The sequence below is a fragment of the Rousettus aegyptiacus genome, unplaced genomic scaffold (assembly GCF_014176215.1).
Source record: "Rousettus aegyptiacus isolate mRouAeg1 unplaced genomic scaffold, mRouAeg1.p scaffold_m13_p_5, whole genome shotgun sequence".
NCBI lineage: Eukaryota > Metazoa > Chordata > Mammalia > Chiroptera > Pteropodidae > Rousettus > Rousettus aegyptiacus.
The window spans coordinates 3,380,421-3,407,757 of NW_023416308.1; the positions used below are offsets into that span (position 1 = coordinate 3,380,421).

General features: G+C 53.9%; 3 protein-coding genes and 1 non-coding gene across 16 annotated transcripts in view; 2 read left to right on the plus strand and 2 right to left on the minus strand.

Moving 5' to 3' along the window:
- Window positions 1–1,829: 1,829 nt before the first annotated feature.
- On the plus strand, window positions 1,830–11,317 carry CDK2AP1 (cyclin dependent kinase 2 associated protein 1). 2 transcript variants are annotated; one of them, XM_016153751.2, is made up of 4 exons: window positions 1,830–2,147; window positions 6,561–6,658; window positions 8,102–8,228; window positions 10,500–11,317. In XM_016153751.2, exons 1-4 carry the CDS (start codon window positions 1,877–1,879, stop codon window positions 10,565–10,567), a joined length of 564 nt encoding a protein of 187 aa, XP_016009237.2. In that variant the 5' UTR covers window positions 1,830–1,876; the 3' UTR covers window positions 10,568–11,317. The 2 variants fall into 2 exon arrangements, with proteins under 2 accessions (XP_016009237.2, XP_016009236.1); XM_016153750.2 differs by having other exon boundaries at window positions 1,872–1,904.
- Window positions 11,318–12,245: 928 nt separating this feature from the next.
- On the minus strand, window positions 12,246–12,364 carry LOC118603455. The gene has a single exon (XR_004951214.1). It is a non-coding gene; the product is annotated as a 5S ribosomal RNA (ribosomal RNA).
- A 352-nt stretch (window positions 12,365–12,716) lies between these two features.
- On the minus strand, window positions 12,717–23,139 carry CUNH12orf65 (chromosome unknown C12orf65 homolog). Of its 4 annotated transcripts, none has more exons than XM_016153748.2 (4): window positions 23,019–23,077; window positions 20,597–20,812; window positions 14,908–15,512; window positions 12,717–13,482 (listed from the first exon to the last, which is right to left on the minus strand). In XM_016153748.2, exons 3-4 carry the CDS (start codon window positions 15,187–15,189, stop codon window positions 13,240–13,242), a joined length of 525 nt encoding a protein of 174 aa, XP_016009234.1. In that variant the 5' UTR covers window positions 15,190–15,512; window positions 20,597–20,812; window positions 23,019–23,077; the 3' UTR covers window positions 12,717–13,239. The 4 variants fall into 4 exon arrangements, with proteins under 4 accessions (XP_016009234.1, XP_016009235.1, XP_016009232.1 ...); XM_016153749.2 differs by having other exon boundaries at window positions 20,763–20,812; window positions 23,019–23,073; XM_016153746.2 differs by lacking the exon at window positions 20,597–20,812 and having other exon boundaries at window positions 23,019–23,139.
- Window positions 23,140–23,354: 215 nt separating this feature from the next.
- Window positions 23,355–27,337, plus strand: part of MPHOSPH9 (M-phase phosphoprotein 9) — a 47,998-nt gene continuing 44,015 nt past the window's right edge. For 7 of the 9 annotated variants that reach the window (XR_004950757.1, XM_036220254.1, XM_036220256.1 and 4 more), the window contains exons 1-2: window positions 23,355–23,461; window positions 25,695–25,957. Coding sequence is in view for 5 of the 9 variants with exons in the window: in XM_036220254.1 (XP_036076147.1) it covers window positions 25,851–25,957 (107 nt within the window). In the remaining 4 variants the exon portion in view is untranslated. Of the gene's footprint in view, window positions 23,462–24,956; window positions 25,012–25,694; window positions 25,958–27,337 lie in introns of those variants that run through there. The other 2 variants (XM_036220255.1, XM_036220261.1) reach the window with 2 other exon arrangements.

Here is a 27,337-nt window from a genome sequence, read left to right on the forward strand (position 1 = left end):
TACGTCCATAGAGACAAAATAGATTAGTGGTTGCCCAAAGCTAGAGGTAGTGGGAAAGGGGGAGTAACTACTATTTGAGTATAAAGTTTCTTTTTGGGGCAAAAGAAATGTTCTGGAATTAGTGACGATGGTTGCACAACTCTGTGACTATACTAAAATCCCCTACATTTTATACTTTAAAGGGTGACTTCTATACCAAATGAATTGTATCTCAGTTAAAAACAAGAGAAAAATATTTTTCAATGATGATCAGAATTTAAAGTGAGAAGGTGGGGATCATGGTCAAAATACACAATATTGGAAGAGAATAGCCCAGAACATTTGTGGAAGGGCCTGGGGCAGGCTGTTGATATCTGGATTCTTGCTCCGAGGACATGGAGATACACTGAACAGCTCACAGGTGGCGGAGCCAAGGTGAGTGCCCAGGTGTGTCTGCCCTTGTAGCTTGTAGCTGCTCACCTGCACTGTCCAATGGGCAAACTGCTAGTCCTTGTGGCTATTTGGGGGCTTGAAAGGTGACTAATGTGAATTCAGATGCGCTGTGAGTAGACTTTGTATGATAAAAGTAATGCGATGTATCTTAATTTCTTAACATTCATTACATATTGAAAACAGTGCTCTGGATATGTTGCGTTAAAATACACTAAAAATTAATTTCCCCAGCTTCTTCTCTCTAAAATGTGCATACTAAAGAATTGAAAATTACATCTGTGGCTCGCAATATATATATATTGGACAGTGCTGCTCGAGAGTAGGGGCCCCTGGGGGACGTAGGAGGTGACAACTTATTTATGAAATAAAATCTCGCTCCGCGTCCTTGGATGAACTAGCCTGAAGCCAATCGCAAGGGGTGCTGGTCGAGCTGGGGAGGGCATGTCACCTGCCTGCATGGTGTCCCCACCGCAGAGCAGAGGCTTCCTCACTAGAGGCCCAGGTGTCTGAATGTCTTGTGGCGAATTTAAAATTTTGCAAGCCACGGTGATTAAAAAGGACAGAAAAGGGTGTGTGCATCTTGTGTATTTTTATGAGTTTTGCTACTCAAGCAGAACTCTAAGAAATAAGACCTTCAAAAGCTTGCTTAATCATCTAATCCCAAATACATCTGATGATGATGGTCCAGTCAGAATTGAGTATGCGCCGGGGTGGGGTAGAAGGAGGGCCAGACGTTTTACCATAAACTCCAGGAGGGTAGAAACTTTGCCCAGTTGATTCTTGTGCCCTTCGCGCCTGGAACAGTGTGCCCGGCACACAGTAGGCGCTTCTTAAATATTTGAATGAATTAAAATGCAAAATAATGTGGGTGCAAGAGTGGATTTTCTAGGGGGAGAAATTCCTCTGGCGTTTGTCATTCTCAAAGGAGTCGCAGGCCCCCAAAGGGTTAAAACCCACTTAATAAAGACAGGGACGTGAAATTTATTTGAAATCAATGTCAAGAATTGGTTGTTCTTATTCTGAAGACTAGGCAGACCTCGGCGTCTGGAAGGATACGTGCTGAAAAATACCATTCGCCACCATATTCTCCAGGTAATTTTCCATCCCTGCCCCCACAGTCGTGGAGGGGGGGGCGGGGAAGGAAAGTCATTCTCGAAATCCTACCTAGCTATTTAAAATAATAATAATAATAATAATAAGCGGTAAGAGAGGAAATCTGCAGGCGCCGAGAGCGAAGAAGAAAGGGACGCACGCGGGCCGCCGGGCACCGGCGGGACCCCAGCCCCCCAAACTTTGCCAAGTTGCGGGCGGCGAGCGCGCGGGGCGGCGCGGGGCGCGGCCGCGGGCGGAGCCGCCCCCTGACGCCGGGCCGCCCCCTCCCGGCCCGGGCCGGCCCCGCTGGCTCGGCGCAAAGTTTGCGGCCGCCCCTGCGCCCGCCCGATGTATGGGTGATATACTGCGGCGGTGTCAGGGTGAGGGACGGCCATATTTGCCGGTGCGGCCCGAGCCGTCAACAACAAAAAGTGCGCGGGAGCTCGGCGGGCGCACGGACGGGCGCACGGACGCCGGGCCCGCGCCGCCGCCGCCCGGCCTCGCCGCCGCCGCCGCCGCCCCGCGGGCCGGGCCGCGCTGCGCCCCGCGCGCCCCGCCGCCCGGGGGGATGTCTTACAAGCCGAACTTGGCCGCGCACATGCCCGCCGCCTCGCTCAGCGCCGGTGAGTGCGTGCGCCCCGCGGGCCGCGCGCGCCGCGCCCCAAGTGCCGCCAAGTTGGGGGCCCGCGCGCCCGGCCCCGGCGCCGGATCCCGGGGGCCGCCAGGCCGGGGGCGCCGGGCGCCGGGTCCCGGCCCGGGGCAGCGCGGCCGCCGCCGCCGCCGCCATGATTCCGGCGCCCGCGCCGCCAAAGTTGGCGGGTGCGCCCCGCGCCGGGGCCGCGCCGGGGCCGCGCCGGGGCCCGGGGCGCGGGCGGCCGCCGCCGGCCCCCCCACGCCGGCGGCCGAGGACTCGCGGGGAGCGCGGCGGAGCGGGCGGGGGAGGCTTCTCCTCGGCTCCTTTTTCCTCCGGCTCTTGGGCGGCTCGGCGAGGGCCCCTGCCGGCGGGAGGCGGGAGCGGCCGGGCCGCGGGGCGCGGGGCGCGGGGCGCGGGCCGCCCGGGCGCCGGCGGGGATCGCGCGCGCAGGCCCGGGCCGGGGGCGCCCCGGCTGCGGGGCGCACGTGCGCAAGGCCAGGCCCGCGTGGGCACGGCCGGGGGGCGGCGGCGGGCCGGGCGCAGGCGCCCCTGAGGGCGCGCGGGGCGCAGCGACGGGGGCCGGGGTCACCGCGGTGCAGGGGACTCAGTCGACAGTGGGGGCCCAGCGTGGCGCGTGGGAGCTGGGGTCCCCGGCGCGGGGCGCGCGGGCGGTCCCCTCAGGCGTGCGCAGAGTGAAAGAAGTTGGCGAGGACTGGGGGTGGGGGGGCTTCTGAGCGCCCGAGGGCGGCAGGGGGCGTCTCCGCCGGCGCCCGCATCGCGGAGCCCCTCAAGTCAAGGCCCAGAAAGCCCCCTTCCTGCGGGAGTCGGGAGGGAGCGTCCTGGGCCCTCCCCGGGACTGGAGCGGGCGGTCCCAGGAAACTCCTCCAGAAGTTGTCGGGCTGCTTTAGGCTGTGCCCAGGGGACAGAGCGAGACCGGGAGGAGGGGGCAGGGAGGAGAGGGAGGTGGAACTGGGGGACTCGGAGGTGACCGGCTTTGTCCCATCAGCAGAGCCCTTCTCCTTTAGACACTTGGTTGAAAATAGACTTCCCCAAAAGCGAGGCACGTTGTGGGGGAGGGGGGAAGGGGGCAAGGCCGGGGATGGAGGAGGGGGGAGGGGTGGCCTTGCCGGTCAGAGACGCCACGCTGGCGGCTGGCCGCAAGTTTTGGGCCTTGTCTCCAAATGCGGACTCCTTAACTCCCAGAACCTGAAGAGGGACCCCCAAAAGCAATACGTGTGTGTGTGTCTGTTTGTGTGTTTTTAACTTGGACGCAGATTTAGGGGTTAGAAAGGGTTAAGAGGGTACAGATGGGAGATGGTTGAGTGGGTCCCAGGTGGGCTTGAGCCTCCAGAGCAGACAGCACTGTTCTCTCCTGCTCTCACCTGCTCTGAGGTCTGCAGACCTTACAGGGACGGGCTTCATGGCCCAGGTAGCATTTCTCCCTGCCTCCCGCATCTGTCATCTGAGGTGAGAAGGGTGAAGGTCTTGTACCAGCCTGGACAGGTGGGAGCTCTCAGGCCTGTCCCAGGGATAGTTGAGGCAGGGGCCCTACACTGGGACCTTTGGGGACTGGGGTCACAGAGCGACAGGGCACCCAGCCTGGACCCCCGAAGCCCTGTTCCGGGCTGGCTGGCAGCTGTGCGCAGGTTTTCTTTTCTCCTGTGATGAATTCCAGGAGGAGCGGGGAGGATCTCTGGTTTTCCGGCGGGGGCCGCCCCCTCCCAGTGGACCCCTTTTGAAAGCCCCGTCTCCCCCTGCCATTTGCATCCAAGATGGACTCTCTGCCGCGGCTCCTCCGGCTTCCTTGTCATCCCTCACGCCCTCCAGCCCTGCCTCCTGCGCACGGGTTGCCAAGCCGCGGCCTGGCCGGCGGTGGCAGTGACGGAGTTAGACAAAGCCCCCGCCTCCCTGACGGAGAGCCCCCCCCAGCCGGGCGCCCCAAGTGGCGGGAAGGCCGCCAGCTCCCCAGGCCCAGGCTGCTCTTTGTCTGGCGTGGGGGCGGGGAGCCGCGCCTGGCCCCCGGAGCTGCTGGCCTCTGCCAGTCCCTCCCTCGGCTCGGCCTGCCTGGTCCCCGCACACTGCGCACATTGTCTGCGATGCTCGGAGACGCGGCGCTCACGCCCAGCCTGGTTTTCTCCCTGGCCTCCTGCAGCCCGGCCCTCTGGCTCTCCCTGTGTCTGCAGGAAGCAGTGGGCCTGAGTGAAACTCGGGGTCCTTGCCAGATCTCCAGGGCCACAGACACCCCCCTCTCAACACAGCAAGGGAAGTCACTGGCACAGAATTGGGGTCACCTGCCACGTCTGTCAGGTTATGGGAAAGTCAAGCCCGGAGCTGTCACGCAGCCCTACAACCCAAACCGAGCAATTCCTCATCCCTCCTCCCTCTTCCTTAGCTCCCAAGACTTGACCCCAGCACCACGGACAAGCAGGGACTGAGCAGTGCTGGGAACCACTGCCAAATGCAGATGGAGAAGGAAGGGGCTTATCTAGGGCCGCACGGCCGGGTTGGCACAGCTGGACTGGCGCCTAGTCCGGCCCCTCGCCTGTCTTAGAGAAGATGGGGTGGGGGGAGGCAGAAACCCAGTGAAAAGAGCAGCAGCGGGCGGAGGGGGCAGGAGAACGTGGAGCCCGTCTCTGCCAGGGACCTGGTCCGTCCGGACAACCGGAAGTGCTGCGGGACCATCCGTGCCCCCAGCCCAGGGTCACGTTTAGTGTCCTGGCGTTCCACACGGGTGTCGTAACAGGCAGTGGTCAGGGTTGGAACTCAGATCTGGGGCTGCAAAGCCTGAGCGACCCGGACCACATTCAGTGCCCGCATCAGAAGGTTCGGGAGACTGGGGTTTGGCTGATGTGTGTGTGGGGGTGGGGATCTCCGGGGGCACCCGCCATTGCTTGGACAGAGGTCTCGGGGTGGTAGTGCGTCCCCATCCTGAGCAGCAGACCCCCACCGTGCATCATCATCTTCACCTTAGAGGCTCAGAGTCGCCCAGCGCTGTGCCCAGCTGCTGGCTTGGAGGTAGCACAGTCCGAGCTTGAGCATAAACCTGGGCCCCAGTGGGTACATCTGGGGCAGGCCTGTGACCGAGGAGGACATCTTGGGTACCGGGCTGTCCCCGGCTCCCAGGCGGAGGGACAGGTGTTGGGGCGTTCTCCTCTTCTGTGCTGTGTGGCCTGGGGCAGTGCTCACCCTCTCTGGTCTGTTTCTCTCTGCAGAGAAGGCCTCCAGGATTCCCAGGGCCCCTTCCAGCTCCATCAGCCTGAGCTCCTGCCCCTCCCCTCACCCACACCAGATGAGCAGCTGGTCGGTTTGGCCAGCCTGGCACCAGCTGTCCTTCCCCAGGGCCAAGTCCGCAGAGCCTGCTGTGTGTGTGAGCGAGACCGTTTGGCTCTGCAGGCGTCAGGTGGGGGCCGCGGCTCTGCAGCCAGGCATGGAGGCCGGCGGGGAGCCGCTGAGGTCGGCTAGGTAGATTCTCCATGGTTACCGCAGTTTGTAACTCTGCAGGACATCCTTTCCCCGCTCACGGCCACTCGGACGCCATTATGGGTCTGCATGCTTCCAGCTCCGAGCCAGATGGAGCTGGAACGTTCCCCACTGATACCTCCCTGCCCGGCATCCAGGGGCCTCCATCTGAGCCAGCCCTGTCCCCACGAGGTCCCTCACTACTGAGGGACCATGTCTCCAAGCGTTGCAGCCCACAAGTGGGGCCTTACCCTCCCTTCTTGGGGTACTAGCCATCGGGCACAGAAGCAGACTGTCAAGAGTCCTGTCCCCTCTTTGGGGCGGGGGCGCCAGGGCTCAGGTAGAGGGGGGCTCGTCTGAGGACACACAGAGGCCGTGATGCACTCCAGATGCCTGAGTGTGCCCAGTGCCCCCGTCTCCAGCCAGGAGACCGTTGGGTCTCACCTCCCCAGACCTTCCCCGTGTCTTCCTCACCATGCAGTCCAGCAGAATTTGGGTCCACAGGAAGCCCCCGCCCAGGCGTGGCCAGCCTCAGCAGTTGGCGGGCTCTTGTGACAGAGACGCGGCTCCAGGCCATTAGCCTCAGGGGAGCAGGGCCCGGGGAGAGGGGGCTGGCAAGGATTAGGCCGAGAACAGCAGAGTTCATGTCTGGTCCCAGTCGCGACCGCGTGCATGGGCAGGAGGCCTGTGATGGATGAGCGGTGTCTGCTGGCGAGCGAGGCGCTGTGTCCTGTTTGCTGCGTTTCGCTATGTCATCTAGTCCAAGTGTCGTGTTGGCCGAGGACAAACTAGAGGACAGGAGCAGGGTTCCCTGTCCTGAGACGACAGGCCGCCGTGGATGGCATGGGACCTGGGCAGGGGCCTCGCAGGCCCCCGTGTCCTCGCCCGGGGCACAGCTGGTCAAGGCTAAGTGGCTTCTGATGCCTCTCTCCCCCTCCCCCAGCCGGGAGCGTCCACCCGCCCACCACCAGCATGGCAACGTCCTCACAGTACCGGCAGCTGCTGAGCGACTACGGGCCACCGTCTCTTGGCTACACTCAGGTATGGCAGAGGGGAGCTCTGGGGGTGGCCTGGGCGCGGAGGGGGGATGTGCTCCCCACTGTGGGGGCCGGTGTTGGTGGGATTGACAAAGGGGTAGAAGTGACCGCGTGGACCAGTCCTCTGAGCTTCCTCAAGCCGAGGCCCTGGCCAGGCTCGTGATCAGGACTCGGGCATCAGAACAGAGGGGCGGAGAGATGGGCCGAGGCGGGGCCCAAGGAAGGCCGGAAGCCCCAAGAGCCGGGGTTCCTGTTTGGGCCCCCATCCCCCGTGCGTCCTTCGTGGGACTCCTCGAGCCTGATTCCTGGGGAATGAGGGCCCGACCTTGACTTGGGGTCAGGGCTGGGACAGAGGAGAGGGGATGCGCCCCACGAGGCCATGGCCCCTGCATAGACGAGGACAGGCCCGTGTCTTGACGGAGTCGAGATATGTTTCATCCGGAGCCAGTGGCTGCTGAGCAAGGCCACTTGGCTTTACACCTTATGAGACTGACACTCACCCCCTTGGCGACCTCGCTGGGACTCAGCGGGGTGGTGGGAGCATCGTGGCAGCCACACGGCCGGGGAGGCGCCGCCCTCGGGGCCCGCGCGGCGGGCCGCGGTCGCCAGCGGCGGGGTTCCCTGTGGCCGGCGGCGGGGTTCCCTGCGCCCTGTGTGGCCGGAACTCCGCCGCGTTCCGAGGTCGCCGTGGGGGCTGCGCCGGGCATGAGGCGGCGGCCGCCTGCCATGCCCCGCCAGGCCGTGCTGTCCCCGGAGGAGAGGCGGGCGCGGGCCCGGGAGCGCGACCGCCTGAAGAAGCGCCGGCGGCGGGAGGACGCGCCGCGGCGGCCCCTGGAGCCGCCGCCCCCGGGGCGCTGGCGCGAGCTCGACCGCGGGGCCGCGCGCGGGCGCTGGGCGGGTGCCGCGGAGCCCGGGCCGGACCCCAGGCCGCAGAGGCGGCCGAGGAGGAGGGAGGAGCAGGCGAGGGCCTCGCGGGGGGCCGGGCGGGCCGAGCCGGGGGCTGCGGGGGACCGCGGGGGGGCGGGCGGCGTAAACACGTTCTGGGCTCTGTCCTGGGCTCTGTCCGGGTGGTCGCTGGTGGCTTCTGTGGTCCTGCTGACCCCGGGTGTGGCCTCCGCCCTGTTCACTCACTCTGGACCCTCCGCTCCCTGCTCACACTCGCTCGCCCACCGGGTCCTAGGACATTCTCCGTGAACCCTTTCTTGTCCAGACACACCGTTTGAGATGATGAAAGAGCCTTCTGGAGACTGCGGGTGGTTTCCGTGGGTGAACAAGGACAGCAGAGGGCCACCTCCCTGCTCTGTACCTGTCCCTCAGCGGGGACGTGCCTGGCCACACGGCCCCGCCCCCAGCACCCTGGCCACCGAGGCTCCCGGTGGGGTCCTGACCATGGCACTGGAGCCAGGTGGGGTTCAGTCCGTCCGAACCCGTTTACTTCTGATTCCAGGGAACTGGGAACAGCCAGGTGCCCCAAAGCAAGTACGCGGAGCTGCTGGCCATCATCGAGGAGCTGGGGAAGGAGATCAGACCCACCTACGCGGGCAGCAAGAGCGCCATGGAGAGGCTAAAACGAGGTGCGTCCGGGGCTCCCTCAGGTGGCGCCTCGTGCGTGGTGACTGCAAAGCACTGGCCCGTCCATCACTCCTGGGAAGGACTTTCTAGGGACTTCGTCGTGGGGCGTCTCTGTCACAGGGGCTCCCGTTTGGTTTGAGTCACTGTCGGAGGTGCTGGCATCAGGCAGGGTGAGCGGCTCTGCGGGATGTGGACCTGGGATCCGTCGGGAAGGGCGTGGCGGCCACTTGTCCTCGGATGGCGCTTCCAGGCGGGGCAGCCCGGCCAGCGAGCCGTGCTCGCCCTGTGTGCTGCCACCCGCTTTAAGGAGGACTCTCTGGAGCCCTGCCCCACCCCGTGCCGGCTCCACTCCTGGTGGCTGTCCCGGGCACAGGGGTGTGGGTCTGCCCTCATCTGCGGGGGGAGTGAGAACTCCGAAGTCTTTCGTGGTTGACGGGGGAGGGCGGGAGGGAGGAGGATATCACAGAAAAAGTGACTCACGTGAAGACGTGACTGACCAGCTGATTCCAGAGGAAGTGAAATCGTTTGTTACCTCGTGAAGCAGAGGCGGAAGGGGGGGCATTTCTATTTCAGAAGGTGGCAGTTCAGAGCACCGTGGCCTATGTGTGAATTCAAGTTCAGGAGGGATTTGGGGGTTCTTAAAAGGCTTAGAGAAGCACCTTTGGAGAAAAAGGAGAGAGGAACCTTCTTCAGTTACAAACCTAAGGCACAAAGTGGGGGGCCCGCTGTCGAGGCCGTGACTCCTGACAGGCCAGGCCGGGTGGGGACAGGCTCCGTGAGCCAGGTGCTTTGCTGGTGTTTAGGAAGCCCCCGTGAAGGCCGACTGCAAAGCTGTGCCGGGCGACAGCAGGCCCGGCGTGCGGCGTGGGGCTGGCGGTTGGAGGCCGAAGAGGGCTCGGGGGGTGCGGGGCATAACCGACCCAGCCCGGGGGCGCTGGGCAGCGCTCGGGGGGTGCGGAGCATAACCGACCCAGCCTGGGGGCGCTGGGCAGCGCTCGGGGGGTGCGGGGCATAACCGACCCAGCCCGGGGGCGCTGGGCAGCGCTCGGGGGGTGCGGGGCATAACCGACCCAGCCCGGGGGCGCTGGGCAGCGCTCTGCCGCGCCGCCCTTTAGACTCAGGAAGCAAGGCCAGCCCTGGTGACTGGCGTGCCGGTCACCAGACGGGAATCCCCGGGAAGATGCTGGACCCCAAAGTCTTAACAGGCGGTCTGTAGTCAGCCCCAAAATTCAGTCATTAAAGTCAGCACATGGATATACACCTGGTGACCATGCTGGGGCACGTCCTGGGCGAGCAGCTGGTCCCACAGTCACCCTGACCAACAGCCGAGCCCAGGCTAGCTCAGTGTAGGGCAGAGCAAGGAGACAGGGTCACAGGGAGCCAGGAGTCAGGTGCGTTGTCTGTATAGGTTGGCAAACGGCAGCCGATGAGCCAACAGTGTTTCTTACGATTTTTAATAGAGAAAAAATGATGATCTTTTGACACTTGAAAATTATGTGAAATTCAGACTGTGTGTCCATGAAGGTTGATTGGCATGCAGCCACACCCACTGCTAGGTAGCGTCTCTGGCAGGTTTCGGGGCACAGTGCCTCTGGCCCTTCATAGAGTCTTCTGATGCACGGAGAGGTAAGACTTGTGTGGTATGGACGCCTAAGTGACTTGGGATGTCATTCCCATTGCCCTCTGGGAGTAATCTCGGGATAGATTCTTGGTGTCTAGTAGAATGAGATCAGTGTTCCAGGAAGTTCAGTGGAGGAAAGACGGGGAGAGTAACGGCAGGAGATGGCTCAGCCACCCTGGGCGTGGCACGCCGCAGCCGGCCAAGGTGGGACGTACGTGGCCAGCTGTCTTCTTGCACCCCAACACCTGCAGGCTACTTGACATTATCGAGCCCTTTCCAGAATGTAGAAGCCAGGGAAAAACGATTTGAAGGCGTGGAGTCTCCAGAGAGGGTTGGGCTTATAGACACACGTCCTCTTGTCATCCAGATGCTAACACAGGTACTGCAGAGTCACGTCAGGAACAGAGAGGTGCTGGCTGTCCCCGAGAGCAGGAGGACGTTATTTGTTAGTGTGACCCGAAGCGATTTGGCTAGGAGGGGAGGGCTTCGAGAGGTGGGATGGGGTGGGTGTTGGTGCATTTCAGACCGCCTGGGTGCTTGGGTGCTGGACGGTTTGGATGCAGGTCCCGAGTTCCCCACCAGTGAGGGTTTTCCGGCTGGTGGTGGAAGGACCCTCTTCCGGAAGGTCCCCAGCCTCTGTCTTCTCTTCCAGGCATTATCCACGCTAGAGGACTGGTTCGGGAGTGCTTGGCCGAAACGGAGCGGAACGCCAGGTCCTAGCTGCCTCGATAGCACAGAAGGTTGTCCATCTTCTTCCAAGAAGCGACAGCTCATCTCCTCTGCTCAGATGAAACTTGTTTTCAGAATGGTGACAGTTTTGTTTCTCCTCCCCAGGCCCCTCCCATGGCTCATTAGGCTCCAAACCTACAGTCTCTAAGATCGAGAAGACATTTCGCAGTTGATTAGGTTTTACATTTTAAATAGTTAGGAACTACCCAGGGGTTTTTTTTTTTTTTTTTTGTCTTTTTTTTTTTTTTTTAATGCATTGATTCAAAAGATGCACGTAAAGTTACCTAGCTCACAGCAAACTGTAGTTTGCCTCCAAGATACCAGTGTTTCTCTTTGAACACATTTATGTTACCCAGATTGTCCGTTTCTTTTCGTAAGTTAGTACAACTCCAAGAGTTTTGTTTTCAGTGCACAAATAGCACGCTTCACCTAGTAGCCAGTCCCGTTTGCCGTACAGTAGAGATTCTGCTTAATGTGACTTCTTTTTGCTTAAGCATTTGCATGACTGTTAGTGCTTTGAAACCAATTTTTGAAATGCACAAGTTATAAATACAGAAGAAAGAGCAACTCATCAGACCTAAGCTAACAAGGACCCCTGAAATTTGTCCTAAGACTGTATGTAGATTTCAGTTCTGCCCTTCCCGTAAGTTGACCCAAACATCTGGAAGAAAATGACTGACACTGTTTGCATCTTTGTATGTATTTATTACTTGATGTAATAAAGCTTATTTTCATTAACAATTTGTATGAAGATGTGGGTTCCTTGAATCAAGTGGTATTTTAAAAAACAGTTCCTTAAGGGGAGGCGGGAGAGACCGGTCAAGGGTAGGTACTTCCCCACCTGACTCAGACGTGTGTGATGACGTCATTAGCACCACGGGCTGGGAGAGTGACCAGATTCTGGTCAGAAGGCAGGGTCGCGGGAAGCTGGTCGCGGTGCATGTCGCCTGCAGTGGCCATGCAGGCACGCCAGGACAGAAAGCACAGCAACGGTGGCCGCGGTTGCTGATCCCCTACCCCGTCTTTCCTGAGTGCTACAGCAATCTTTTTCAAACAAGGCGGCCACCAAACTCACACCAGCCGCTTGGTCTGGTGCTCACTGGAATGCCCTCCTTGGTGCCTGGTAAAACGCCAGGTTACGGTGGATGTGCCGAGAACCCGCGTGGTGGTCTGCACGCCTTCCCACGGGGTTTGGGGGTAATTTTTACCATGCGCCTTAGGCACTGAGCCCCACGCGCTAAGGGCTCATTCGCCTTGGCGAAGGCTATGGTCAGTTCTGCAGGCTTGAGGCGGCGACAGGTCTAAGGCCGTGGGAGCAGGTCCCAGGAGGGGGCTTCTCCACGTCTACGTGATAGGAAATTCAGCAAGGTACACGACAGAAGCCACTGCCTCTCCTGTGCACCTTGCCCGCTCTCCTGGTCTTGTGTGTACCGTGCCAGGTATGTTACCTGCTGCCGTGAGTGGGCGGGGGCCACTCACTGCCGCCACCGCAGGACTAGATGGCCTTGCAGTGAACGTTTAAGCTCCCAGAGCAGGTCACTCTAAGGGGAGAGGAGCTAGAACTGGCTGCTTTAAACTTTTTAAAGTTAAAAAAAAAATTTTTTTTAGGGGAGGCAACGCTTAGTTGAGCTCACAGGTTATAAGGACCTTGCAATCCCTTATTTTTTATGTCCTACAGCACCTGGTCTTCCTAGGTGGTCTCCCATCCAAGTACTCACCAGGCCCGACCCTGCTCAGCTGCCGAGATCAGATGGGATCGGGCGTGTTCAGGGTGGCGTGGCTGTAGACTGTGACTGGCTGCTTTAAGGGTAAGTTTATTTGGATGTGTGCCTCGTGAAGGGACTGAGGCGGCCCTGGGTCTGGCAGTGGCCTTCTCACCTGGGGCTTTTCCGTGCTTGTTTTATGTGGATTCGGATGTGTCCAGTGCCAGGCTATTAACCACACCTAACATAACCCCACACAGTTTTAAGGTCAAATCCAGCAAATTCTCAAACAAATAGGGTTCTGGAACCTCATCTCTTATAAATCTACTTGTAAATCTGCCTACAGGGAACGATACGTATATTTCCACATCAGAGGTTACGTGGCCACGTGGTCTAATCAGCTAATGGGGAAATGAGGAAAAAACTTACAAATTTGCAAAGCTTTTACATCAATTTTCTTTTATTCTCCTAACCTGACATGAAGCTCACTGACATCTAAGTATCACTGAACAAGGACCTCCCAGGGGATGACGAGGTGGCACTAAGCGCTATTACCGTTTGTTTCAATTCCGCATTTCTCCATAAAAATGGAGAACATATTAATACTTTAAAAAAATGTTTATTTCCAACCTTTGATAATGAAGTAAGATACAATCGCATCAATGTACAGCTTAAAGAATTAAGGTGACTTCCTTCTAACTCCCGCCCAGGTCCAGAAACAACTGTCAGCCACCCAAGAACCCCTCTCAGGACCAGTTCAGAGCGACAACCCATTCCCCGCCCCCCGAGGAGCCACTCTCCTCGCAGTGCCTTCCCTGCGTTTCTTTCTGTTTTCCTCTAGAAGCGTGCAACTCTTCACTACGGTTTCATCCGCCGCTGAAAGATTTCACGTCTCTCAAACCCGTGAGACGTGCGGCTGACCACTGTCGGTCGCTCCCCGGAGGGGCCTGGCGGACCCCTTCAGTCAGAGTCTGCGCTGCTTGCTCTGCGGACATTTTTGCTTGATTCCCAGAGTTCTTTCAGTAGTTTCTTTTTCTCTAGGGTTTCCTTTGCTCTTTTTTTCCTTTCTTGCTTTTTCTTCTCTGCTTCTCGTTTTTCTTTGTAAATAGGACTGTTTTCGCCATTGTAGAAAACGTCCACTTTCTCCTGTAGGATTTTCCGGGCCAGCTTTCTGTTTTGGTCGACGGACCTCGTCTGATGGCACTGTGAGAGAGAATATTCTACAATGTCAAATCGGGACAGGACCTGAGGGATCCTAAAACAACCTAGTCACTTCGCAGGTGGGGACGGGCCCAAGAGGCAAAGCCACTTGTCAAGAATCCCAGCAAGCCAGTGACAAAACGAAGGCCATACCCTTTCCTGCCTCTGCCCAGCGCTGTCCCACACTCCAGCTCTATTATGTGGCTTTCACTGTGATTGTTTCACAAGCAATGGTGGCCTTCAAGTAAGTCTCAAAAAGTATTTTGAAAACAAACGGTGTGTCTAGCTCGTGGCCAAGGAACAGGCACTTCGTACCATTTATAAACGTAAGTGTCTGAGAGAGGAAAGCAGCATCTTATTTTGTCAGCCACAGATGGCAGTTGCTACGTAGTACCTCAGTATGACAGGCAAGTGCCCTGCAAAGCTCGTCGATGAAAAGTTCTGTAGCGTTAGTGAGGGGGAAAGGCTGCACTAAAAGTGAACCTGGAGAAAGTTATATCAGGCTCGACGAAGCACGTCAGGTCTCGCATGTTATTTGTTGCTCATGAATGACTTTTCCAAGGAGGAAAAGAGGAGACTGAGGTTTTAGCTGATAGGCTCCCGGCTGAAACCCGGTGGTGAAGACGCGCTGCCAGGCACGCGGGCTCGGGGTTTGGTCTCGCTGACCCCCGCGGCGGCCAGGGCCCTGGGCAGGTTACCTGACCTCTCTGGGCCTCGGATCCCTTATCTACCACGACGAAGAGAAAGCAGCGGCTCGTTAAAACCCACAGCGGACGCGAGCGAAGCTGCTCGGCCCCCGGCGACCCGCCTTTGCCCGCTCTCTGCGCTCCTCCGGCCGTTCTGGCGGTCCAGCCTGACGGTCCGGCCACAGAGGCGCCCGGGCCACCTCCAGCACAGCAGGCGACGGGCAGGCACGGCGCCCCGTCCCAGAGGCGCTGGCGCTGTTCAGAGCCTGGATTTTTACACGAGGCGGGAAGACTCCCCGGGCGGTCGTGTGTGGCGTCTGAGGGCTGAAAACGGTTTGCCTGTTATCTCAGGCTCAGAAGGCAGGTGTCACTGACATATTTACCAAAGGGACACGGAGGCTGTGACCATCCCAGTGAATCGGCCGGTCACTGACGGCTGAGGCCGGCAGCGGACAGTCCTGCCTGCTTGCTGCGCGGGCCGGGCACCCACGGCCGTGCCCAGCAGCCTGCCCAACGCCGGGGCGGCCAGACCCGGCTGCAGAGGGCCCTGGGGGGAGGCGCGCGGGCTCGGACGGCTCTGCCTTCCCGACGGCGTGGGCAGGGACGGGGTGTGCAGCGCCCTCTGGTGCCCGGGCCAGAATGACCGTCTCAGCCAACCATCCCGTTCACTCCGGAGCCACCTAAGCCATGTAAAACCAGTGACTCAGGGGACCACGCCCCGCCGCCCCCACAGCTCCTCTACCTTGACGACGAGGCCGGAGGGGACATGCTTCAGCACCACGCAGTTGCTGGTTTTGTTGGTGGCCTGGCCGCCCGGGCCATGTCCTTTCACAAACTGCTCCTCCAGTTCGCTCTCGTCCAGGGAGAGCAGAGCGGAGCGGTCCTTCTTGCCGGCCGCCTGGACGGGAGTGACCGCTGTTCCCGGGGACGACAGTGTCGGCCTCCCCACGCGCCAGAGGCCCCGCGGCACTGGGCACATTCTGGCCAGTGGGGCAGGAAAGCGAAACCAGCCCGAGGCGCTCATGGGGCGAGCGTTTCTGCTTCCTCCGGACCCGAGTCAGACAAAAAGACGGGCTTTCGGGAACGGGCGCTTGCTCTCGGGGACACTTCCGGCTCTGCGGCAACCTTTAGCGGCCAGTTCGGACGATGCCCGCTCGTGCTGGGCAGGGGAGACACCGCGTCTGGCCACGCGCACCTCTCCGGCCTGCCATCGGTCGGGGGTTCCAGCAGGACAGGCCTTGCAGGCTGACAAATATTTTCTTAGAGCAAAAATATCTTCAACACACTCCTGAGGTGCTGTTTTCTCAGGAAGGAGACGTTTCGAGTGTGAAATTCAGAAGAACAGGGCTGTAATTTGATAAAGAAATATTAAATAGTACATTGAGCAGAAATTAGGGTCAAGTGACAGTATCTAAACGTGGGAGAATCTTTGAAACCAAGAGGCAGAGACGACAGGATGCGATCGTCTGTTTTATAGCTGGGCTTAAACAGTCTGCCATAGTAAATATCACTATCAATCAATGTCACGATTGTTGTATTTTAATGTTTCCAGTTTCATGGGTTTGAATAGGAACATCTGTTCCCTCAGACGCACCGCCAATAACATGCTCCAACTGGAGCGCGTGGTTAGGACCACCGAACCAACCGATTTTCATTATCGAGGTGCCCGTGAGGTTCAAAGCACCACGCGAGGTCTAGAGAGAGACACGAGGTGAAGAGGAGCGAGACCCTGTCTTCGGGGAGCCCACAGTCTAGTCAGAGAAGAGACAGGCCAACGGAAGGCGGGATTTAACAGGAAGATGTGAGTCAGTAACTGCTCGAGGGGCAGCGGGAGGCTGAAACATCTTGGTTGACAAATGGACGGTACAGAGACGGACAGCTGTGAGGCCACGGGGAACCCCACAGGCCTTCACGTCTTTCAGGGGTTGGGGGGCGAAGACAGAGGGTCCGAAAGGTGTTCCTTCTTTTCACAGACCATGCTCCCCGTGCGAACGGGGGCGGGCCACGACCTAGGCTAGTCTCCCCACCTGGAAAGCGGGTGAAGTGGCCCTTCCCCACCCGCCCGACCCTGGCTTGCGGGTCAGAGAAGTCCTGGAAAGGGCTTTGCTGATAACTTCGAAGGCACAAGACTGGTTTTCAGCAAAATCCCTGTCACCCGGTGGATTATGGCAACTACGAACGTGCCACTATTTGATGCTTCTGGATCGAGGATTACGTAGGCACTGAAAGCATGCGGCTCTTTTTACTGTCTTCCTATGGCGGCTCTAAGTAGCTTCTTTCACCATCGGAAACGTTGTAAATTCCAGCTCTAACACGGGGCTGGCGTCTAAGCCAAAAGTATGTGACCGTCCACCCTGCGCTCTCCCCAGGTTTGCTCTTAGCCCGTGAACCTTTCGCCCACTGTCGCAAACGTCTACGGAGCCCACGCCCGCCTCCAGGTAAGCCTGGGGGAGCCGCACGCACACACACGGGCCACGTGTTGCTTCTTTATAAATACGTGCGTTTTCTGTTCCTTTGAATCTAGGTGCCTGTCTTAGCAATCGGTACGGCTGCTGCTGAGATGACACCAGTCATTTTCAGAATGACACTACATCCCTGTCCCTACTGTTTCCATGGAAAACAAATATACCTTCCAAGCCCGATGCCAATGCTAGTTTTCAGTTCTGTGGGTGACACTCTGGTCTACACTCGCGTCTTCGTTATGGAAAGTCTGATGTTCAGAATGCTGTCAGTCTCAGAGGGTGACACCTGAGGCGGCATTTCAAGGTGCTCCACGGCTGTGGAGGGGTATGTTTTGGAAACGAGTGTGCCCATGAAAACGGTACTTTTGTTTCTCACGTGTGAAATATTTCAAGGGCAGTCTCAGGAAAAAGAGATAAACGATAAACCCAGGCACTTTCCCTGAAGTCGCCACAACAAAAGACCCCTCCCCTAGGAACGGTTCCGTGGACGAGACGACCCGGTGCCCGGAACTTCCCTTCCCTCGTTTCTGCTTTCGACCCACAGAACAGAATCCCTTTGTGTGTCAGACAGCGTCTAGTCCCTGGATTAGATCCGTAATGGAGCCCAGGGCCTCTCCCGGGGCTTCTCTTCCGCTGCTTAGTGAATCTGACCGGCGGGACAGCCCTGGGATACAGCACAGTGACAAAGAGAGGAAGCGAGTCTGAGACCGGGCGAACCCGGACAAAGGGCGGAGGGGCAGGTGCTTTTATCACTGCTTCGCCGACAGCCGGCTGCTCCGGATCTACCTTTCTGTCCTAGTTCGGAGCTGGCGCGCACCCCGGAAGGTCTCCCACCCGACTGGAGTTCAAGGCCGCTTTGTGTGACAGCTAATTCCAGCGGCCAACCAGACGATTCTAAATACCTTCTAAACACCGTTAGTATCTCCTGGAGCTTTGGCACTACTCCAAGGACGGCTCGAAACGACAAACACAGCCACGGTTCCACCTCCCCAAAGCCCAGAGGAGCATGCAGATTGGATTTCGGTTTTTGTGATTCCCACGGAGCCACCCAAAGTCTCTGGGGAAACAACAAAAGTCGCTCAAATTAGAGCTCGTGGTGACTTTGAAAGAGAAACAAACACGGTAACGAGGGGCGCTGGAAAGGGGAGACCCGCGGTCACGGCGGCTTCGCTCCCAGTCCTGGGAGTGGGAGCTTCAGGTCAGGGCTGGCTCTGCAGCCCGACTTCCTGTCAGCTCTGCCTGCCGTCGATGACGGCTCCCGCACTAACGAGCTGACAGCAGTTTGGGGGTGAAGCCTCTAATTGTCCGCGTCCCTTCCCATGTGGTCAAGTCAGAGGTGACAGCTGTCAGGCCTCTACAAAAGGGAACTTCATTTGTTCAGTGATACTCTCAACATCTACTGTGAGCCAGGCAGGGGCCTCCGGGAGCCCAAGGGGCCCGCGGCACAAAGGAGAAATTAAGACATCCATAAACATGATACAGGCCACAGCCCGGAATGGGTGACCCGCTGCAGAACGGTGGCTCTCAGACCTCCCTATGCCCCTGGGTCACCTGGAGGGCTTGTTATGGGGACTTGAGCCTGCCTGCTTTGGGCGCCTGTCTTCCTGACCTGGGCCCAGCTGGCACACAGCCCCTCCCCGGCTTCCACAATTGGCCCAGACCAGGATGGGCGTCTGGCCGCACAGCGGGCATGTGGAGCTCCGGGCTGTGGCCGTGACCAGAGCAGAGTCACCGACCAAAACCGGATGCACGAGGTGAGGCCTGTCCCACCAACAGCTCTAATGCTCTGGGGCGGAAGTGGCTTGGTTACTGCTGAATCTAGTTTCAGGAAGGCACAGGATTCCAATCTCTGGACGTGCCTTCTGGAAGCCACGTGCCTGAAATTCACTGTCTATTTTTTTAGGAAGGGAGAGGACTAGCTTCTCGTAGCTACAACTTCCATGGCGCATCAGCCTTGCAAGAACATCGTCGCAAGTAACTAAAGAAACAGGTGAGGAGGTTACTGGAAATGGGGTGCTTAGGGAAGATGGTTTTCCAGTTTCAGGTGTAGACAAATCCCCCGGGGGCCTTGCTGGATGGGGTCCTGGTTCATTAGGTGTGCGGTGGGGCCTGAGACCCTGCATTCCTAACCAGCTCCCAGGCGAGGCCGTTGCTGCTGGTCCAGGAACCACACCTGGACGGTCACGGCTCTGGGCTTTGAGCAAGGACACCGCCGGGATCCTGGCTCTCAGCATTGCCTGAGCGCTGGGTGAGGGCCCCAGGACCAGACGGCAAAGGTGGAGATGGGGAAGGTACGACGCAGGGGGATGGGCGGGAGAGGAAAATACTTAGAGAAGAGAACGAAGTGAATGTTGAGTCGAGCTAATGGAGAAGGTGCAATGGTAACAAAGGGGACTGAGAAACTGGGTCATCTGGAAACAGAACACTGAAAATGTTGGTTTCTATGGCATCAAGGTTCTAGAACAGTGTACGACACAGGTACAATGCAAGCCGCATGTGAAATTCTGAATTTTCTAGCAGTCACACTAAAAAGAGTAAAAAGAAACCGATGAAATTAATTTTGACATATTTAAAAAATATATTTATTTTAACATATTAACTCACTGTATCCAAAATGTTATTTCAACATATAATCAATATATTGATATTTTAATTATGCTTTTTATATGATGTCTTCAAAATCTGGGGTGTATTCATGCTCACAACATGTCAGTTTAGACTAGCCACACGTGCTACCGCACTGGACGGGGGAGCTCTAGAATCTTCTACTCCGAGTGAGGGCCACAGAGCAGCAGCAACAGCTCCCCTCGGGAGCCTGTGAGGAGTGAAGGCTCTCAGGCCCCACCCCAGGCCTCCTACGTGAGAACCTGCATTTCAGTAAGATTCTCGGGTGGGTGACGCAGGGGCATGCTCCCAAAGTTTGAGAAGCGCTGGGCTGGACACAGGAATTAGCGAGTTCTCCCGGCTTACGGATACAGGTCTTGTTTCCCCCTCCCCAATAAGAAGATAAAATGACAGGTTGCAAAAGAACAACCTAATCCATGGCAAAGGACCAAACACAGAGGGCGTGGACAGACTGATGTGCGATGCTGCCGCTTTAAAAAGACAAAATGGCCAGCTGATGGCACCAGAAGCTAAGCGAGAGAAGGACTTCCCGGGAAATGCTTAATAATCACTCATTCACAGTGGTGCCTTTCTCTACCGTTCACATCCGGCTCACCCCCTTCTAGTGGCCTGACGTGCTGATGCGGGCGGGACACCTCCCCGAATGGAACCAGTGTGGCTCAGGCTTGAACCAGACCGCGTCCTTTCCGAGGTGTGGGGTTTACACGGAAGATAAAGCACCTTTGACCCACAGGAAGTGTTTATAGAGAATCATTTCTCAAGTAAGACAAGCATAACAGATTGAGCAGGAAATGCAGAGCTGTTATCTTTGGTTTTGAGGAACAAGAAGAAGAGGAGACTATTCTGCGTTTGCTCTGAATTTAACAGGTTTACTGCTGCTCAGTTCAAGAGACAACTAATGAAGTAGATAAGAACAGCTTTCAGTTCATACGATGCCAACATCCTGTTCAGATTTTTTTTTTTAAACAGAAAACTTTGAATCCACAGAGAATTACACCTGTCCTATTTGTGGACATCACCGTGATTGTCTTCTATTTATGGCATCTAACAGGAACTTTATAATTTATCGCCTATGCTATTAAAATAAGACAGAAACACATATAAAAGCAGCAATAACACTATATTTTCTCTGAAAAGTCAAAAGCCTCTATTCCCATAACGCTGCCTTGTATTTGTTTAGGACTTAAATGTTTTCAAAGCACTTTCAAATACGTTATCGCATTTGATACGAATAAAGAATTGATGCATACTATGTAGGTTATTTCAGGAAGACTTATCTTAGAAGAACATTAGGTAGTCCATTTTGTAAACTAAATTCATCCTTTCTACAGCTTGTTTCTTTACCTTCCATAACACCTCCAGATCTGTTCTTCCGCAGCTCCCTAAAGTGTCAGCTCATTTTCCTCAACTTCCTCTTGGCTCTCCCTCTCATCTCTTTGTCCCTGAAAAGCCATATTGCTCTGGAGTCAGTGTGACCTGTGTTCATGTCTGGACCCAATGATTTACTCACTGTGCAACTCCAGTCATTTTTCCTCCTCTGTAAAATGGAGGTAATGCCGCCTAGGGTGAGAAAAAAATTACAGATGTTGCCCCAATGTAAAGCAATTAGCACTCTGGATTCCCAAACTGTAAAGCTCAGGGACCACTAACGCACCACAAATGGTGGTCTCACCGCACAAACCCAATCTGCAAACTGATTATTTCATGGATTTTTGTTTTAGAGCTCAGAGTGAAAAGGCTTCTAGAACAGTGACCTGCTAATTATTTTACTTGGTATGGTCCCATTTAAGAAGTACTTGGAAACCATGAAATTACCAAAGACATGCTGTTTGGTGAGGTCATAATTGTGGTCTACACAAGCAGGTGCCAAGGAGAAAATTATGATGCCAAGAATACAGCTTGACATCCCCAGTAGGTTCAAATGGAAAAAGGAAGTCACCTTCATCCGAGCAAGTCCTGGTTTAAACATAAAGATCTATAGGAATTATCTAATATAGTAAGAAAATTCAGAAGGACAGGAAAGGTGAAAAAGTTCACATTTAAATGTATATCTGATTATTTCCTTCCATGTATAATGGTTAAACTATAGATGGAAAGTTTTAAACTTCCTTGTCTTTTGCCGTGAACTGTCCTCCCTCTCCATGACAAACTATTTGCATATAAAAATTGGTGACACGGAGTAACATCCTGGTTAACAGACACCAGATTTCTCATGCCATTAGCGGCCACTAGATAAACAATTATACTTAATACATTTACTGGAATTTCTGAAGCTTTCTATGTCTCTTCTATAGTCATAAGTAACTTCTATGGGCTCTAAAAACTACCTTTTTAGCTGTTTATAAAGTTTTGAAAAAGGCATTTCTTCTCTCTAGTACAATTAATATTTAAAGGCAATTTCCACTCTGAAGTTTTTAAAATTAAGACCCTCCAGAAGAGCTTCGCCTCAGTTAAGACATATGGTGAGCAACCCTACCAAAATATTTCACTGCATCTGTTGGTTAACAAGATAATGGGGTTAATCAGAATACTAGAATATTAAGACATTAATAGATTAAAAAAAAATAAAGCTACCCAAAATCACACTGCCAACAACAAAAAACAAAACAGACACTCTCAAACTGATCAGAATTCATCTGAGTTTTCAGCCAAAGTGATGATCCTCTGCCTCTTGTACAGTTAGGAACTAACCTAGTATTACTTGCTTTGCGGTTAATATTTTTCTTGTAAAGAAACACCTCTTTCTGTGGAGCTATCTCAGGAATTCACATTTCTTCATCCTCCTGTGAGTGCAAGATTCTACACTGTCTCAAATTACAGACTTTGTGATTAACTGAAACTAGTGATAAAACTGCCAGTTGTGTGTGTGTGTGTGTGTGTGGATTTGAAATACGTTCGCCTAAAACAGCCATGTATTTAAAAATAATTTGATTTTGCATTGATATTATATGAACATAATATCGACTGGTGGTGTAACACAATTTGGGGTGGGTGGGTTCGATTTGTTTAAGCTTGAAATCTTCCATACACGGAGGGGTTTGGGATAGAGATGGAATTTTTACTGTTGAAACATAATCGTTGTGTATTCTTAGGAGGCTCAGATGAGATGAAATGCCTCCTGGCAGATTTGTTATTCCAAGGGCAAATACATCTGCGTCCTGGCTTCTCAGGCACATCTAAGTGATAGGCAAAGCCCCTTTCCTGGGCTCAGGACACCTGGTGGGAAATCTAGGAGCTGCAAGTACCTTCAAAGTTAACTAGTCTGAAGAATGTGGACTGAACAGTGAGAATGAGATTGCCTGGGGCCCACAGGGAGAGACGCGGTATTTCTGGTCCTTCGAAAGATCTGGCAAGAGCATTGCTGACACCGACAACACTGGAGGCCGGAAACAACCCCGATGCACGCTAAGCGCAACACTAGGCTCTGCTGAACAAGTAAATGAAGATCATTCCATTTGGCCATGGGCCTTGGTGGCACTGTTTTCTCCAAGGTGGTGGGCTTTCCTCCCCGTCGTCCCCTCAAGTCCTTGAAGAACCCCAGGGCCCACCCATAGCAGCCTAGGGTAAGCCAGGTCCAGGGAAAAACTTAGTTCGGAGGTCTGAAGCGACTTCGCCTCAAAACCAGCAGGGCCTCAGGTCAACTGGTTGCACGACTCATGGTCGCAAACCAAGAAACTCAAGGCGTCCGGGTTCCTAGCCCTCACTACAGAGACCTTGACAATCGTGGGCAACCGAGTGGGTGCCTGGCTTCTCCGCAGACACTTACCTGGCCCCAGGTTTGGCCTCCGCCCCCAAAGACCTGGGGAAACCAGAATCGCCGCATTAGACAGATCGCAATCGCGCTCTGCGCACGCGCCGTACTCCAGGCGTGGCTTCCCTCACCAGCGCGAGGCTCATTCTTACCAACTGCGCATGCGGGAAGCTGAGGTCTCCTTCGCACGTAGTACCCAGAGAGCCAATCAGACGAGAGGACCTGACGGCGGCCCCGCCTCCTCCCGGTTCCCAGGCGTCGGACCGCCCCCTTCTGCACAAACTGCGGGAAGGGAAGGGGGAGGTCGACGCGCGCGCCGCGGCGCGGCCGTCTCCGCCCCCTTCCGAGCAGCCAATCGCAGGCCAGACGCCGGGCGCGCGCACGGTCCCTGGAGTTTAACGGTCGCGAGAGGAGCTCGCCCGACCCTGAATTGAATCGGCAGTGGGAGCGGCGGGCAGGTAAGCGGCCGCCCGCCTGCGGGAAGCTGCCGGTCGTGGGGAACGGGGGCCGAGACTTAGAAGATACGGTCTTGGCGGAGCCCTGCGTATGCTCCTGGGCTTGGGGCGGGGGCAGACGGCGGCCTCCCGACGCCACCGTCCCACAGCCCGCGGGCGTGTGGGGGCTTCGCCTGCAGCCGTGCGCCTTTTCTAGAGTCAGTGCCCTTGAGTGGCACCCGCGCGGCCCAATCGCAGAGCGCGTCTTCCCGAGGGGCGGGGGAGGATGTGTGGGATTTCTCTTTTTCTTTTTGACGAGCTGCTTCGGCTTACTTTGGGAGTCGCGAATGTAGCTCTCCCGGCGGTCGTGTGTCCCCCTCGCCTCCCTCCTGTCTACAGTTGAGGCGACTGTATGGGTTCTCGTTCGTCCCACTTCGACCCGAAAGCCCGCGCCAGCAGTTGCGGTCTGGCTGTGAGCGCGAGAATGTCAGGATCTGGCCTCAAAACCTCTGAAATCATCCCTAACCCCTTCAAGCTTCCAGCAAAACAAAACCGCACGTTTTCTTTATTATCTGCAAACCTCGATCACTTTCCCCCAACTCTCTTTTTTGCTAGGGGTTGGGGGGTACCTAAAGCGTCATATTTTGTGGCTGTGAAATATAAAAATGTCTCCTACCCATTCTCCATGATGTTCCCCCCCCCCCAAATAATGTTTGCATTGTCTATCGGGACCTCCCCCCCACCGCCCGACCCCCCCTTCCCGACCCCCGGTGGAGAAGCCTCACTGCACTTCGAGTGGCTTTTCATCTGGATCTACTGCGTCCGGATTACCTCAACGGGGAAATAATAGATGGGTTGCAGATCCGCGTCCCTGAAGGGCTTGTGTTTTTCTGGTAGAAGAGCAAGGTGATTTGAATCCAGGTATTTCCATTGCCATTTGGAAGGCACATCCCCTGACTTTCAATACCCCATTTGTCGTTGGCGATGGGCTTGAAGCCACTGGGGAGAAATCCATTGAGTTACGTCCTGTTACCCTTGGCTTTCACGCCTGTCCCTGAAGGACACGGTTCCTATATGAGATGATGTTTTTAAGATTGTGCTCTGTAAAGCCAGGCCTTAGGAAGTGAGAACTTAAAGGAACCAGAATATTAGATAATTTTCCTTTATTGCAACCTCTAAACTTTACATTTTGTAAACCCCATAGGTTTCCTTTTTTCCCTTGCTCCCTCACATTCTGTTTAAATGCAGGAATTCTCTAAGAAGGAGGGATATTATTTGACCTGTTTTAGCTAGTTTGCCTCTGTACACCTAGCGTTAGTTAAATTTTAGTTGATCTGGCAAGTAGTTTATTTTTTAAGAAGTAATACATGCACAGAGTACGTTAGGCTACGTAGCGCAAAATGCATTCCTTCCACCCCCACCTTCCAAACAGTGGGAAACAACTATTGTTAACAGTTTAATTGGCTGTTTTCAATACCAAATTAAATACTAAGCAGTTCCCATTCATCTATTCACAGTAAAAATCAACAAGCATGGATACTGGGTAGAATTTATTAAACAAATGAACAAAGCATGTAAGTATTCCAATTGTTACATAGCATTGTGTTTAGAACCTTGATTATTAAACACACACAATTCTGAAATATTTCCTGGAAAAGATGATGCTATATTGCAGATACCCCTTACTGTAGGTTTTTTTTATTGAGATATAATTCACATACCATAACATTTATCCTTTAAAATTTTAAAACCAATTCATTGGTTTTTGGTATATTCACAGAGTTATGCAGGCATCACCACTATCTAATTCTAGAACTTTTCATCACCCCAAGAAGACACCCCGTACCCATTTCAGTCACTCCCATTCTCTCCTTCCCGCAGGTCCTGACAGCCATTAATCCACTTTCTGTCTGTGTAGATTTGACTATTCTAGATATTTTGTGTAATCGAAATCATACAATATGTGGTCTTCTACTGAGCTATCCTTAGCATAATGTTTTCGGTGTTCATGCAAGTATCAGTGCTTCATTCCTTTTGATGGCTGAAAAAGATTCCATTATATGGTTATACCACAATTTGTTGATCCATTCATTAGTTGATGAACATGATGATTGTTCCTCATTTTAGTTATTGTGAATAGCGCTGCTTTCCTTAATGTAGTTTTGTTTAAAGGATCAAAGTTTTCAATGTCATGAAAAGATAATAGCTAGATCTAGTGGCTTTTTATAGTATTTCTTTATCCCCCATTCATTTCCAGACTCTTGGGAGCTTAGGATATTTCACAGTTCTGAATGTTAGCAACTGAAAATGCCTGTAGACGATGAAGCATCTGAAGATGACTCGGATTCAGTTTCTTCAAACAGTGAAAGAACCAACATTTTCAAATAAGAGAGCCTAACAATTTCTGCACACTATGGAAGATTTTGACTTGGTGAAATCCTTACAAAAAACTTCCTCTTCTGTAGAATCTGATGTGAAAAGTTCTCCCCATTCTCTTGGGCCGAACTTAAATATTAATAGGTAAGGATGAGATAGATTTTTTTAAAAAATGTAATAAGAAAGTAAATTTATTTGCATGGATTACCAATTTATCCAAATAGTGTCATAGTTACTAATTTGCATTTTAAAAAACACCATCAGACTATGATCAGGGACTGTTCAGGGACAGTTAGGGATAGTTATAGTCCTTCCACATTTCCATTCCTCCTAGAGACGTATACTGTTGAGTGTGGAACGTTGTGAAAAAACTCATTGTGCTAGTTGTGATTTTCTTTATATTTGTTTTGGGTTTGGTAAATTACAAACATATCTTTAAATTTTAGTAGCCTAAATATCGTTTCTACATTTCACAATTTACAGGACAAGTAATATTTAATATTGCAGAAATACATCACAATCTAGAAAGTAGCGATTAAAGTTGAATACTAGGAAGTAAGTGAAAAACCCCACTGAACCCTGAGTCGACAAAATAGATTCTGTCAAACAATGGGTTTTACGCATTTTCTTTTTAAACTATCCCATGTTTGGTTTGTTTTTAATCAAAAGAGCCTTTTTGCTCTCATTTTCTACATAGTCTGACAAGTTTGATTATTTGGTTTCTAAATTTATAGGAGCTTAAAAACAGCAAAGAGGCAGGGACTGTTAGGGAGGAGGTCAACTATTTTTAAAAAGCAGGTACAGTGAAACAGAAACAGCAGTCGGAGGCCTGGTAAAGGGGCAAATATCTTTACACACAATAGGTCTTGAAGAAACTGTATTATAAGCAAATACGCAAACACAAATAAATTATTAAAAATCTTGTTCATTCTTTGCCCTCCTCAGGAGGAATTTAAGGCAGCTTATGAGAATATATAAAATGAAAGGAGAAAGCACAAAGTAGGGTTAAAGGGGAAAAAAAACCATGGAAATGGTGCCCGCCATGGTAGTCTTCATGCACTCGCTGAAAGCTGGCCGTGCGTTTTGTTCCCTGCATCACTTGGCACCTTTGAAGACTATTTCTAGAAGAAATCCCTTTTAGAGTTTGATTTATTGGGAGGAACCTAAATGCACCTTTCCAATAAAAATTATGACTTTGTTTCCTTTTCGTTGTGACTGGTGGTTAAATTGGCCAAATTTAAACTTGATTATTATAAACGCTTTATGGACAACAAACACATCATATCCTTCTTTCCTTAAATTTTTATTAATATTTTTTTCCAATCCTAAATCTTTATTTATTTTCATTAGTTTCCTCTTTTTTACAATTTCTTTGTGAAACAAAGTAGAGTAACAAAAAATAAGTGAAAATAACCTCTCAGTGATTGGAATTTAAGTAAATTTTAGTGTCCTTAATTATGCTTTGGGTTTTTATAAAACAAATCAGAAATAAACTCATCTCAGGTTTGGAAAGACAGCCCTCCT

Excerpts from the sequence above, each read along its gene's own strand:
- CDK2AP1 (XM_016153751.2), top strand. The coding sequence starts at position 1,877 with ATGGGTGATATACTGCGGCGGTGTCAGGGTGAGGGACGGCCATATTTG. Across the intron at positions 2,148-6,560 it reads CGCCGCCTCGCTCAGCGCCG|CCGGGAGCGTCCACCCGCCC; the intron begins GTGAGTGCGTGC and ends CCCCTCCCCCAG. Across the intron at positions 8,229-10,499 it reads CATGGAGAGGCTAAAACGAG|GCATTATCCACGCTAGAGGA; the intron begins GTGCGTCCGGGG and ends CTTCTCTTCCAG.
- CUNH12orf65 (XM_016153746.2), bottom strand. The coding sequence starts at position 15,189 with ATGAGCGCCTCGGGCTGGTTTCGCTTTCCTGCCCCACTGGCCAGAATG. Across the intron at positions 13,483-14,907 it reads CCTCCGGCCTCGTCGTCAAG|TGCCATCAGACGAGGTCCGT; the intron begins GTAGAGGAGCTG and ends TCTCTCTCACAG.